Consider the following 13,764-nt stretch of genomic DNA (forward strand, 5'->3'; position numbering starts at 1 on the left):
TTGCTTGTAAACAGGCCAAAATTAGAAGATTTTAGCTATTTAACTTTTAAATCAATTTTAAATAAAACCAAAACAGAAGAGAGCCAAAACACTTGAGGGTGGTTTTGCCAAAACCATAACATTTGAGGGTGGTTTTGCCAAAACAAAAACACTGAGGTCCACGCACATCTCTAATTTTAATATACCTGTGTAAAAATGGAAATCTATTTTTTGCTCTGAAGCCTATTTCTTTGGACTGAGTAGAAGCCGTTCTATGTGTATAAACCTGGAAAAAGCCCTCCTGGTAAGAAATCCTTATAATATTACATAAACATCAACCTGTGATGTCATGATCCCACATCTATGTGGTGGGGCCGTCAGCACGTGGAAGTAGAGCCTGGGCAGCTCTACAGGTGGCACTGCAGATGGCGTTAGTTTCCACAGTCAAGAACAAAAAACTTTTCTGAAGAACAGTATAAGTAATATAATTACTACCCCCCCTGCATAATAACATTAATTAATGACTCTGACACTTAGATATTCATTAAACATTTACAACTTATATTTCTGCATTTATAACCGAGCTGAAGACTACGATGAATAGGGCCCAAAAGTAAAAAAACTAGCAGGCACATCACAAAGCACAAAAACATTAGACAATATTGAGTTTATAAAGGTATTTGCATCATATTTGCATCATACTGGTTAGAGACACTTCCACTTAACATTAAAATTTTTTAAATTGGAGTTGTCTCTAGCAACATTTTCAAAGTGTTTGGCTGGAAGTATGATGCAAATAAACTAACGTATGTAATTTAGCAAACTCATTTATCCTTAATTTTTTAGTCTCTCAAATGAATATCTTTTAGTGTGGGTTACAAAACTTATTTTAATTAAGAGGTAATTTCAGCTTTAAAAAATATCTGTAACAAAACTAATATTTGTGGGCAATATGACTCATGGAACAAACTCATTTTTTAAAATGCTTTAGACAAATGTGCTCACCATCAAATGCAGCCAATGCCTCCGTTGTGCTTAGTCCGCTGTGTGTAGCCATTAAGGCTTGCTTAAACTTTAGATTGGTTTCTCTAGCAGAGAAAGGCAAATATAAACATAAATGTAAATAAAAAAGAGTAAAATGATTGTTATACTCTATCATTGTTATTCCATCTCTAACAAGCCTCATGTTTTTCTATTTTATCATAATAGTTTTCCCAATATTGTCTGATCAGAGTCCTTCTGTCCGTCTCTCGCTATTGCTTCTTTATTATTAAAGGGCTGTCCATACTTGCCTACCCTCCCGGGACCTGCGGGAGGCTCATGATTTTTTGGGTAACACCCCGCATCCCCAGAAGATTCGGTACTTCTTCCTAGTGAAATGGGCAGAATGTGGAGAATATTCCTGGGGACCGGCGGGTCTGTGAGTAGAAGGCAGGACCTAATGACGCATTTCTATGAGAATTGCGTAGTTTGGCTCCACCTCTATTTAAATATGCGACATTCAACATGAACCGTCTGGCCCCACCCCCAACACCACCTACCTGCTTAGAAGTCAGCAAGCATGGGGCTGTAACAGTCTGAAAGATTCAACATTATCTAGCTATCTGGGTGATGGTCTTATAAAAGACTATGGGGGTGATCATGAGACAGATGGTGTATGCCGGGCGCACCCAGGGCACTTTGACTATGTGGTCTCTCAAATATTTAAATGACACTTAGCAGACTGAAAGTGTGTGCTGGTTCTGCTGATGTCAGTGATTTATGAATGCCGCTGTCAAACATTAGGGTATGAGTTCCTGTTACCAGATCTGGCAGTGTCACCTTACTGCCATCTGTGTCTCCGCTGGCCACCTGCAGCATCCCTGAGACTGAGTCACTCATTTGTAATGTGCAGCTCCTGCTGTTCTGTATAATGGGTGCTGCCATCTTGGACAGTATTACTTGATCCACTCTGGCAAACCAGACTCCAGCAACTCCGGTCACATGATTCATCAGTTCTAAGGGTGCCCTATTTAAAGCAGTAACTGCTGACTGCTCATTGCCAGAACAACATCATTCTCTGAGGATCAGTACCCTGGCTTCTGGTTTACTATCTGCTCTGGTGTTGTTTTACAGAATTGACCCTAGTACTATGCAGAAAAGCTGCTCCAGTATTACTTCACAGTATTCTGCTCCAGTGCTATCCAGAAAACCTGCTCCAGTACTGCTTCTCAGCATTCAGCTCCTGTGATATACAAAAAACCTGCTCCAGCATATTTAATTGCAGCCTGCCTCAATTGTACTTCCGGTACCCAGTTCTAGTTCATTGCAGTCTGCCTCTGAACATTGTACATTCTGCTGCAGATGCAGATAATCCAACTAGCCTGCATCTGTTCTCAATACCATTCTTCAGCATCAGTCTTCTGCTGCTAGTATACCTGCATGAGCAACAGCATTTTTAAATCACCCAGCTTCATCCACACTCCAGCTCACACAGATAGCCCAAAAGTTCACCATCTGAATCAACAAACTCTTAGTGCCGTGATAGCGGCACTGCAAACACCCATGGAATGCCCACAAATCTCCAGGGATATTTCTATGACGGTTCATTGGGTACTCTTGCGCAGAAGCAGAAAATCTACATTGTCCATGCACCGTCCAACTCTGAATCACCACATTATGGAGTTATTTAATGGGGTTAAGAGAAGCAAACATGTTTTATAGTTTGTGCTTTTGTGTCTATTTGTGCAGATTTACTGTACTATGGGCCTGATTCACTATGGATTGCTATTGCGATCACAGCTGCGATTATGCACATAGGCCCTGATTCAGACCCACTCGCAAGTGGGCGTACGCACGTTCGCCGTACGTAAAAAAATATTTAAATTCAAGCACTCGCTCGTATTTTCCTACGCAGCTAAAAATCCGCCCCAAACTCAGGCGACCCCTCCTCTGACTAACGAGCGTGCCAAATAGCGAGCGTACATCCCCGAAATGGCTTGAAGGGAACGCACGCACAAGTACAAACCGGAAGTGGGACTGTCAGATTCCGATTACCTGCTCGTTTTTTCGGCCTACCTCCCTCAATCGTATCATGCCAATCAATGTATCAATTAGCTTAATTGGGTTTTTTTTTCAACACAATGCAATAAACTTTAATCTTGTCCGTGTTTGTATTTGCTCGCAGAATACGTACGGCTGAAACCTTCGCTTTTATTCTTCAAAAGACATGTTAGCCCCAATTAAACAATTGTTCTATTTGTTTGTCTCCCCACAATTTTTCTGTGGTTCATTTCTTTATTTAAATTTACTTACGCATGTCACTGCATCAAGCCTATCATAACTCTCAAGAGATTTCTGGCCCTGTCGAACACATGACTCATACACTAACCAATAGAATTGGTCCTGTTAATTTCCCAAATACATTAGCCAATCAAATTTTTTTGGGGTGCTTTATTAAAATTATTTTGTCAAAAAAACACCATTGCCATCATGAGATCCGCCGCATTCACCAGGCGCGAACTGCTGGTGCTGACGGAGGTGATGGACAGGAGGATCACCAGTCAGCCTCCACCCATCTCCAATAGGCACAAGCGTTCCGCATATGCGGAGGTACGTCGACGCCTGCGCTCCTTCGGCTCACGCCGACATATTGGCCAGCTGGAGCGCAGGTGGTCGGACCTTGTCCGGCGGACGCCCCGCTTGCTGGCATGCTTTCGCATGCAGATTGCGGAAAGTAAGTGTTCTGGACTGTGGTTTTCAAGTTTATCTTGTGGGCCCTAACTGCGTGTGCATGTTTTCATGTCTGTCCTATTGAGTCATTGTAGTCATATCTGCATGTGCATGTTTTCATGTCTGTCCTATTGAGTCATTGTAGTCATATCTGCATGTGCATGTTTTCATGTCTGTCCTATGGAGTCATTGTAGTCATATCTGCATGTGCATGTTTTCATGTCTGTCCTATAGAGTCATTGTAGTCATATCTGCATGTGCATGTTTTCATGTCTGTCCTATAGAGTCATTGTAGTCATATCTGCATGTGCATGTTTTCATGTCTGTCCTATAGAGTCATTGTAGTCATATCTGCATGTGCATGTTTTCATGTCTGTCCTATAGAGTCATTGTAGTCATATCTGCATGTGCATGTTTTCACGTCTGTCCTATTGTGTTTTTTATTTATTTATTTATTTTTTTTGGTTTCCTGTTAAAACTAACCACAATTTTTTGGTCATTTTTTAGGGGCACAGCAAACACTACGGCGGCATCGCCACACAAGACGCCGGTCCCGGCCCCTCTCTCCAACCCCCAATTCCTCTATTACCCCCTCCTCCCCAGACCCTGTGGCCGAAATTTCAGGCCTACTTCCCCTCCAGCCCAATTCCCCCTCTCCTCCATCCGTCCCTCCTCCAAATACCCCCTCCCAGGATCCCGAAAACACCTTGCCCCTCGGGTTGGGGAATGTAGCCACCTCCGAGGTGGTCCAGGGAGTGGCTTCTGGCTCTGTCGTTTTGGAGAACGGTATGTTTTTAAAGTTTATTTTGGACACCACAAACTGTTTGTATGTAATCATGTGTCGTCCCCATTTTTTTTGACTTTTTTTCGCCTTAGGGTATTTTTGGGGGTTGTCTTTACCTGTTCCTGCTGATGTCACCATACACATATCACACCTGTGTGCCTTTTTTTAGGGCCCTTGTATTTTTGCCCTTAGACATGTTGGGGTGCTGGCTTTTATCCGTGTAATGTTTTTTTGGCCCACAAGCTTGTAAGTTTTTGTTTGCTTGTTTTGTGTTTTTTTACAATGTTGCTTCATTATCGATTTATTAATCCCCAAACTTTTGTCACCCACAGAGGAACAGAGGCGTCGGGAAGAGATCGTGAATTGTGTGGGCCGTATGCGGGAGCAGGTCACCGGGCTAATGCAGGGCCTTGACCATCTGTTGGTCCTCCTTAGGAATTAGTTTTTTTTTTTTTTTTTTTACAAATTGTTTCTTAATAAATCTGTTTTAAATCAAGCTCTGTCTCATGCGTTTGGAGTAAATCCAAGATTCTTTACACTGACATAAGTAGACTCTTCAAGCAAGGTTTGCCCCAGAATCTCACTACAGATTGTGTGTTTTATTTTGAATGCAAACAGGCACAAGAAACACCTCCCAGTACCAATGTCATTTTCCTTTTTTGTGGTGGTCAACATGATAGTTTACACCATTTTTCAGGTTCCTATTTGGTGGCCAAACTGCTTAGGACAATCTTACGAAGGCAACTGATTGTACACGATTCCTTGTTGTGTTGGTTAGTACCCCGAAAACATATTACATTTTAGCTCCACTTGCTTCATTACTCGGTTACCCCTTAGGTAAAATTAACGTTTGGGATTTTGTTTACACTTGCTTCTAACGTGCCCAAAAAGGAAACAAATTACACTCTCCAAATATTTATTCACAACAGAAATCAAAATACAAAGTGGTCACTCACAAACAAAACACACAGTGATAATCAGAAAAACACCACATGCCAAAAACACTAAACAAACACACAACAAATGAAGAACTGGTTGACGAAGGTCCATGCCCACATGATTTCAAAAATATGGCGTTGCAATATTGGTGTCAGAATATATTCCCGAAGTTTCAACAGAAAGGTTTTTGAAGGGTAGCAGGAAGTAGTCATCATGGGAGTGCCAAAGATTATGCAAACAAACAGAAGATGGTGCAAGAATTAATATTAAAAAAGATGAACGTTAAAAAACCGTAACACATTGGGTATACACACTGTTGTTTGATCAATAATTACCAAAAATATCGGGCCACCACATCATCGCGTATGGCCCCCCCACATACTGACCTCCGACCAACCTCGGGGGGGCCATCCTCAGGTAAGGCATCCTCTGGCTGCATTGGAACACCACTCCTTATGGCGATGTTGTGAAAGATCCCACACAGGACCACAATTTTCGAAAACCATATCCGGCAAATACATGAGCTCGCCACCAGAGCGGTGGAGGCATCTGAATCAGCCTTTTAAAAGGCTGATACAGTGCTCCACCACTTGCCTGGTGGCTGTAAGTGCGGTATTAAACTCACTTTGTGGACCTGGTGTGGGAGCCAAATAAGGAGTGATCCACTGTCTCCTGTGAAAAAGAATAGACAACATCAGGATCACTGTGTATCAAGCTTAACATTGTTATGTACTAAAGGTCTCCACTTACCCAGAAGCCGAAGAAGATGACGAAGGAGTCATGTGCACTTCCTGGTAATTTTGCATTCAGGGACAGGATCTGGAGGGAGGCATCACATACCACCATTACATTCAGGGAGTGATAGTGTTTCCTGTTTCGAAATATGGCCTCCAGCCGTGCTGGAGGCTGAAGTGGTATGTGAGTACCATCCACAACCCCTATGATGTGTGGGAAGCCAGCTATTTGGTAAAAATTGGCCTTGGCCACACTAAGGGCACCCATATCCAAAGGCATTTGAATAAAATGATGGAGGTGCTTGAAAAGTGCCTCCATCACTGCCCTCAGGATCCGGGAAAAGGAGGATTGTGAGATGCCCGCCACTATTCCCACCGTTGTTTGAAACGATCCTGAGGCACAGAAATGTAACACCGCCATAAATTGCGTAAGTGGTGGTATTGCTGTAGGACTGTCAATTTGCCGCTCAAGATCACTCTCTATTAATGAGAGAGTGTCTATGATGATTTTGGGAAGAAGACGGTAGCGTCTTAAAACCTCATCATCGGGCATTCCAAAAAGGGTGACACGTGTTCGAAATATCTGGGGCCTTGCACGCCTACGATGCCTACGCCTGGGACGAGATTGAGGTTGGTCGGCTTCCGGGAGCATGGCCAGAACAATCCGGCCAAGATCAACCTGAAATGGCAAGATTGTAATGTAAGGCTTTGGACCCACCCCAAAAGAAAAATCAAAACAACTTAGCTTGATGATACCATCCATTGCTGCTTACATGCCGGGGTATTGTCATGATACGTCCAAACTGAAATTAATCACAAAAATTATTTGACAAATTTCACTCTGTGCATTTTTGTTTCTAAATTTTGTGCTAGACAAAACTTTAAATATGCGAAACACACATTTGGCAAAAGAGCAAAACGACATTGCACACAGTACATCAAAATGGGTTGAAATGTTTGCAAAAAAAGCGAAAGGGCAACCACAAAAAATTTAAAAGGATTAATAAGCATTTAAAAATGCGCAAATTAGTTCACAAATACAAGTCACAATAGTAAGTAGTAAAAATGCGCAAATTAGTTCGCAAATACAAGTCACAATAGTAAGTAGTAAAAATGCGCTAATTAGTTCGCAAATACAAGTCACAATAGTAAGTAGTAAAAATGCGCTAATTAGTTCGCAAATACAAGTCACTATACAAACTGAGAAAAATGCGCTAATTAGTTCACAAATACAAGATAAAAAATGGGCTTACCAAGAGCAAATATATAAGAGTCCAAATCAAAAGGTCTTTGGGTCCGAAATTAATCAAAAGCTAAAATATATGAAATTATGGATCCAAAAATTAAAAAAAAGAAGAAACACAATGAGACAACAATTGATCAAAAGTTAGACTTCACAAAACTTACCAAATCAAGAAACGAGGGCAAAAAAATAAAAAACAAAAAAGAGAACGGAAAATAAAAACGCAAATCTACCAAACAAAATAATCTCCAACCGCCAACTCCTTTATCCGCAAACAATAAACTCCAGCCAAGATAACCTCCAACAATCCAAAAACGCCACCTCGACTCGAGACACACCAAGCCATAAATAGTGTTTCGTTTCCCGCACAAATTAAGGAGGGATCATAGGAACGCACAATCAATGATGCGGCCGCAAAATAAGGACGCATGTATAAATACGTCACGAAAACACATTAAAATTCTGGTGTATTTCTTGTTTGGACCTCAGACATGGCGACAGACCAGGGAAACAATGCCCAAGAGTCAGGCGGTAAGTCTTTCATGCATTTTGTATCAATGATTAATTTGAAACATAAGATTGGGCAAGTTGTGATTTTGTGAAATCTGAATATTTACACAAATAGGTGAGGAGGATGACATGGAAGAGGCTGCTGGGCCCAGTATTCCGGCCAAAGCTGCCAAAAAAAAAAGGCAGCCACATTTCACAAGAAAGGAGATGGAGGTTTTGATACAGAAGTGTGTGGACATCCTGCCACAGGCAGACAGGAATATGAGTCTAAGCCAGAAGGGGAGAATGTGGGAAGAGGTAGCCGTTGCTGTCAATAGGGTGGGTGATTATGTCCGTCTAGCCCGATGTGTCAAACGGCGGTAAGTAAACACTTGCCCCCCCTAAAAACAAACACCATTTTAAACAAAAGGATAATGGCTTCCATTTTTTCCCACAGATGGGGCGACTTCAAATATCGCTTAAAGCAAACACTCGCGGACAGGGCTACGCATGCAAGGGGGACAGGTGGGGGTCCCACCCCTGTGTCATTGGAGTTGACGGATTTAGAAGAGCTGGCACAGGGGTGTGTGCAGCCTGTGGAGGTGTTTGGCGTGTCCAACATGGATACGGACATGCCAGACTTTGCGGCTCCTCATGTTGTCCCAGGTAAATCTTTTGATGTCACCAACTCTGAAATGTTATTGTGCCAATATGTAGATTCTAATGTGAGTCTTTTCTCTTTTTTCCTAACAGAGACACAGGCGGATGAGTCTGCTCCAGAGAGGAGACTTGGCAACCGAATTTCTGCTGGCTCGGCAGGGGAGGAACCAGTACATCCGGCTGAGGACCCTGCAGAAGCCAGTCCAGGGCAATCCCCCTCGCAGGCAGTGTCCCTCCTCACAGAACTCAATTTCAAATCGGATTTCCATACGGAGATTCTGCAGAGGATGGACGCCAGTCTGCTACAGGTGGCTGAGGCCCTGGAGTAAAATGCTGCGGCCAACGTGACCATTGGTCAGGCCCTGGCGGAAAATACCAGGGCCAACATCCGCATCGCCAATGCCCTGGAGCAGCTCGTTCGCCAGCACATGGTGGAGCCGACCTCCCTTCCTGCCGGAACATCAGGATCCTCCATCTCTGGCACAACATCAGCCAATCCTCCAAATGTGCCTAGCCCTGTGCCTAGTCCAGAGGCCACAACATCTGCCTCTGGACAGGCCAGCCCGATGACATCCCGGACCCGGTCTGGCGCCCTCCCTCCCCCATCGAAACGGGTGAAAAAACGGTGACAGCAATGGTGACTTTTCCCACAATCCTTCTGTGCTTGGCTCATATTCCTTTCTGGTCAAAACTTCCCTCTCCTTTCTTGTGAAATGTTTCTAAATTTTAGTTGTATGTTTATGTCAACAGTTATGTTGGGCCAATTTGTTTGATTTTGGGACAGATCTTTGCCAAAAAAAGATGTCCCCAAATTTTTAAATAATTTTTTTTTTGTTTGAGCAATAAATTGACACCAAAAATCTGACATTGGATTGTGAAATTATTGTACAAATGGGTTACATTTAATCCTGGACCAAAAGGCAAAAAAAAAAAAAAAAATGGGCTCTTTAAGGAACGTTTAAAAAATCACATAACGAGGCAAATTCAAGAGGCAAAAATAAAATGGTGCGAAAATTAAAACATGATGACATTATTGTTACAATAGGCCCTAACCACCAAATTGAGGACAAAATAAACCCCCACAAATGGACGCAAATTGATTGTGTCATCCTGACATTAGCAGCTCTGATTTCCACCTGCGTACGATTTTGTGCTATCCCAAAAAACTGATTTCAAAACACATACCAAGCCGGTTTTCAATCCAACACTAATTGCTTTTCAGCCCTCCCGCGATTAATCGCAACAACATCGTGGAGTCCAGGGACGGAGGAGAAGGCCATCGCCAATGTGGTCGAGTAATCCAGACCCTAAGCTGTGCGAGCATTTTGAAGGGAAAGAGGATCATCCAGTGACGTATGAGTCGGTCCGAACACATTTTACGCTCGCATTTGCTAATGTATGTACGCCCCAAAAACGCCTCGCCACGCCTGCGTTTTTCCATCTCCACCCCCGTCAACACCCAAAAACGCCCTGTTCTGTCAATCACATTTGACATGTCACTTCCTGTACGCTATTTGACGAACGAGACCAAAAAAGCTCGCAATCTGCCGTACGCACATGCGCAGTGTTACACCGACGCATGCGCGTTATTCAACATCGGAACGCAACAAGCGTACTGCTGTTTGCGAGTGGCTCTGAATGAGGGCCATAGCCCCACTGCCAAAATATGCTAATAAATGCTATTGCAATTCCGTCGCACAGCCAGCATAGAGCCGCCCACTGCCTCTATCTCACATCCGTAATACCTTGAAGTCCTGTGTATACATCAGTAACATTGAATAACATCGACTCCTCATGCATAATTACAGCAGATCTGACATTACTAGGAAATTTCTAACCCCGTTGTACGCAGTGAGTACTCAAGCTGCGTATGCCGTCGCATTGGCTAATTTATGCAAACGGACAGGCACACCTGCGTTTCTCATACCACAATCCGTCACCACCCCCAAGTGCTGACTACCTGTCAATCACTCTGCAATGGTTGACCATGCTTTGCTTGATTGCAATGTTGCACGCACACTGCAATGCATACACATGTGCTGTTGCAGTTGCGATCCATAATGAATCAGGCACATTCTTTATTGCAGCAGTTTAACAAAGTGTTGTTATTTATCTGATTGTTCAGCTATGAAAGTGTCTGATGTATGAATTTTAGCTCTTAATTACATTGTCTTTCACTAAATCCAACCATGCACTGAGGGCTTGATTCAGACCCGGTCGCAAGCGCTGAGCGCTCGCAACCGGGTCGATGTTTGCCCAATGGGCCCAATGGGCAATGGGCAATGGGCATGCGCACGACGGAGCCGGCTCCATCGTGCGCATGCGCGAAACCCCGGCTAGCGACAGGTGCTCCGTCGCTCCAGGTCTTGCACCAAAGGGGGTGAGCTGTCGATGGTGATTGACAGCTAGCCCCGTTTGGTAGGCGGGCAGGGGGGTGACTGGCCAAACGGGGGCGTTCCCAAATAACGCCTGCCGTTTGTGGGCGGCCCCACTGACATCACCAGTGATGTCAGTGGGAGAGCTTCAGGCTCTATTAGAGCCAGAAGCTCTCTGGGGCTTGTGGCCACGAGACCCTACCACAAGGGTCTCGTCGGAAGCCCGATGGTCGCGATGGTCTTGCCCATCGCGACCATCAATCTGGCCGCTCGCAATAGCTGTGGGTTGTCACCTACAGCTATGCGAGCGGCCAGGAGGTCGAACAAAAAGAAAAAAGAAATGCCCTGATTCAGAGCGAGCGCTCGTTCAGAGCGTCCATCTCTGAATCAGGCCCTGAGTCTTATTGATTATTTATTAATAGTTATTTTTATGTAGCACACACCTATTACGCAACACTTTGCAGAGAATATTTTAGTTATTCGAATCAGTCTTTGCCATAGTGGAGCTTTCAATCTTTGGGCCTGATTCATTACGGATCGCAAATGCGAATGCAATAGCGATTACGCACATAGTTAAACTGCGATAGTATGCTAATCCATTGCGATTGCTATGCCGCTGCAGCACTACCTTAAACACATCCGTAATGTTTAGCAAGACTGCAAAACCATCGGTACAATCAAATACCATCGCAGCTTTACGCCCATTTGCATAAGCTCTGACCTTACTCAGAAATTGCCAACTTCATTGCACGCTATGAGACCACAGGCTTCGTAGGCCATCGCAGTGGCTGATTTATGCATGTCCCTGCAACGGCACTGAAACGCACTGGCACGCCTGGGTTTCCCTGACCACCACCCACAAACGGCACTTCTGTCAATCAATCTGCGATGGGTCTCCCTAGTCACTGTGATTGCAGTCCCGATCGCAGTGGCTAGTTCGAGCATGCGCACTGTGATGCATACGCATGTGCAGTACGCACCAATCGGCCAATTGCGTGCATATTAGCAACTGCGTTCCTTGCTGAATCAGGCCCTACTGTGATGTGATGTGCAAAATGGAAGTTCAAGCAATTAATCTAGAAAAGAAGCAAAAAAGTTTAAGTAAAAATGCAGAAGACTCAGGGCTTGATTCAGCAAGAAACACAGTTGCATATACGCACACAATCGGTCGATTAATTCGCACTGCAAATGTGTATGCATCGCAGTGCGCATGTGCAAACTAGAAATTGCGATGGGAACTGCATCTGCACAGGCTACGCAGACACAGAGCAGAGTGATTGACAGGAAGTGCCATTTGTGGGCGGTGACAGGGGGTGGTCGGGCTGGTGCCCTGCAGTGTCGCATGGGGGCTGGCTTGCCCGGTCCCCCTGCGTGCGGTGCTCAACCATGCAGTCTGGGACACTTGTCCCGGCTGCACTGGCTTCTGACTGCCCTAGAGCACCAGCTTCTCAGCTGGCTGTATAACTGGGGCACCAGTAGCGAAACTCCCGCCCCCAGCGTGGAGCACTCAATGGCTCCTTACAACCAGTTCCCCCCCGATGCAGTGCACGGAGGGGTTACACCATAGTGCTGCCGCGACCTCAGAGAGGGTCCGGGCCACGGACGCTATTAGTACAAACACATGGCGCCTTGCGCCCTTCAGGCCTGCCACCAGAGCGCCATGTCCCAACGATTTGGCTCCTGGTGCCGCAGTCTCTTGGGATGAACGGAAGCTACCCGGGGGGCTTTGGCTCCGGGCTTGACAGTTCATCCATATTGCAGTGAGCCTTTCCTGGTCGGTAACCAATGTCCAAATAGTCACATTGAAGTCCCAGGTTCCACCACAACAGTCTGTCAGTTCCCCTCAAGGTAGTTTGCAGCCACTGAAAAGGGTAGTGGTCAGTTGCCACTGTGGGGAGCCAGTTGCACACACAGTGCTGAAGTTGGTCCGATGCCCAAACAATTGCCAACCACTGTGTTCCAATTGGGGCATACCCCACCTCCCACCAAAGCAATATCCTGCTCAAACAGTCCCCAGGGTGCTTCTGCCCATATGGCCCCTCCTGGCTCCCAGGCAATGCAATGATGCATTAGTTCATACCACAATGTCCTGGTCCTGGAATTGTGCCAACTGCACTGGAGCTGGTACCACGGTTAGGCTGCGTGTCTTCCACGTTCTACAGAAACTTGCTGTAAGGGCTTTAATATGGGCAGAGACCTGGAGGAAACACAAACACTGGAGTGTCCAAGTTGCCAACAAATGGCACAGGACTTACAGTTGGGCTAGGTGTCATCTGACATTCCAGGCCAGGACAGGCTCTTTGTCAGGCACTTCAGTGTTTGGTCCATCTCTGGGTAACTGTCCAAACGGGTTTTGTGGGCAGCTGACACCAATTTGCGCAGAAAAGCTCCATGGGGGAACCAGCTGGACATGTTCCCCATCTGGTCTATCCCCTTCTACCTTCCTGGCTACCCTGTATCTTAACCCTTCCCACCAGGTCACACATACTGCCACCATCCCTGAAAGGCAGCTGCCAACTGGACATGGTATGCCTTCCAGTAATGAGTTAGCAAGCTGAGCTTCCCTGAACTCCTGCCTGTGGCCCTCACTTCCTTCTAAGTAGGGACATTCTACAAAGTGGTATGGGTTGGAATCGCTAGAGTCAGTCTGGTTGAGGTCAGTCAAAGGGAAGTCAGTGTGGTCACATATACTCACCGCCAGAGTTGGCAAACCACTAGGGACAGGAGCATCACTGTGCACCCCCACAGGATCCAACGAGCCAGAACCAACATCCTCTGCATTGCTAAGGGAATGTAGGCATACCATAGGCAAAAGGCATGCTGGGTAGATGTGCTGATCTAGCCGCTGTA

The 13,764-nt window shown here is 45.2% G+C and overlaps 1 protein-coding gene across 1 annotated transcript in view; it reads right to left on the reverse strand.

Moving 5' to 3' along the window:
• Nucleotides 1–13,764, reverse strand: part of ATP8B3 (ATPase phospholipid transporting 8B3) — a 308,036-nt gene that overhangs the window by 246,771 nt on the left and 47,501 nt on the right. The window contains exon 8 of the mRNA XM_088474277.1: nt 985–1,067. Coding sequence (XP_088330403.1) covers nt 985–1,067 — 83 coding nt within the window. The remainder of the gene's footprint in view (nt 1–984; nt 1,068–13,764) is intronic.

Source organism: Taudactylus pleione, unplaced genomic scaffold, assembly GCF_031769625.1.
Source record: "Taudactylus pleione unplaced genomic scaffold, aTauple2 ptg000152l, whole genome shotgun sequence".
Classification (NCBI taxonomy): domain Eukaryota; kingdom Metazoa; phylum Chordata; class Amphibia; order Anura; family Myobatrachidae; genus Taudactylus; species Taudactylus pleione.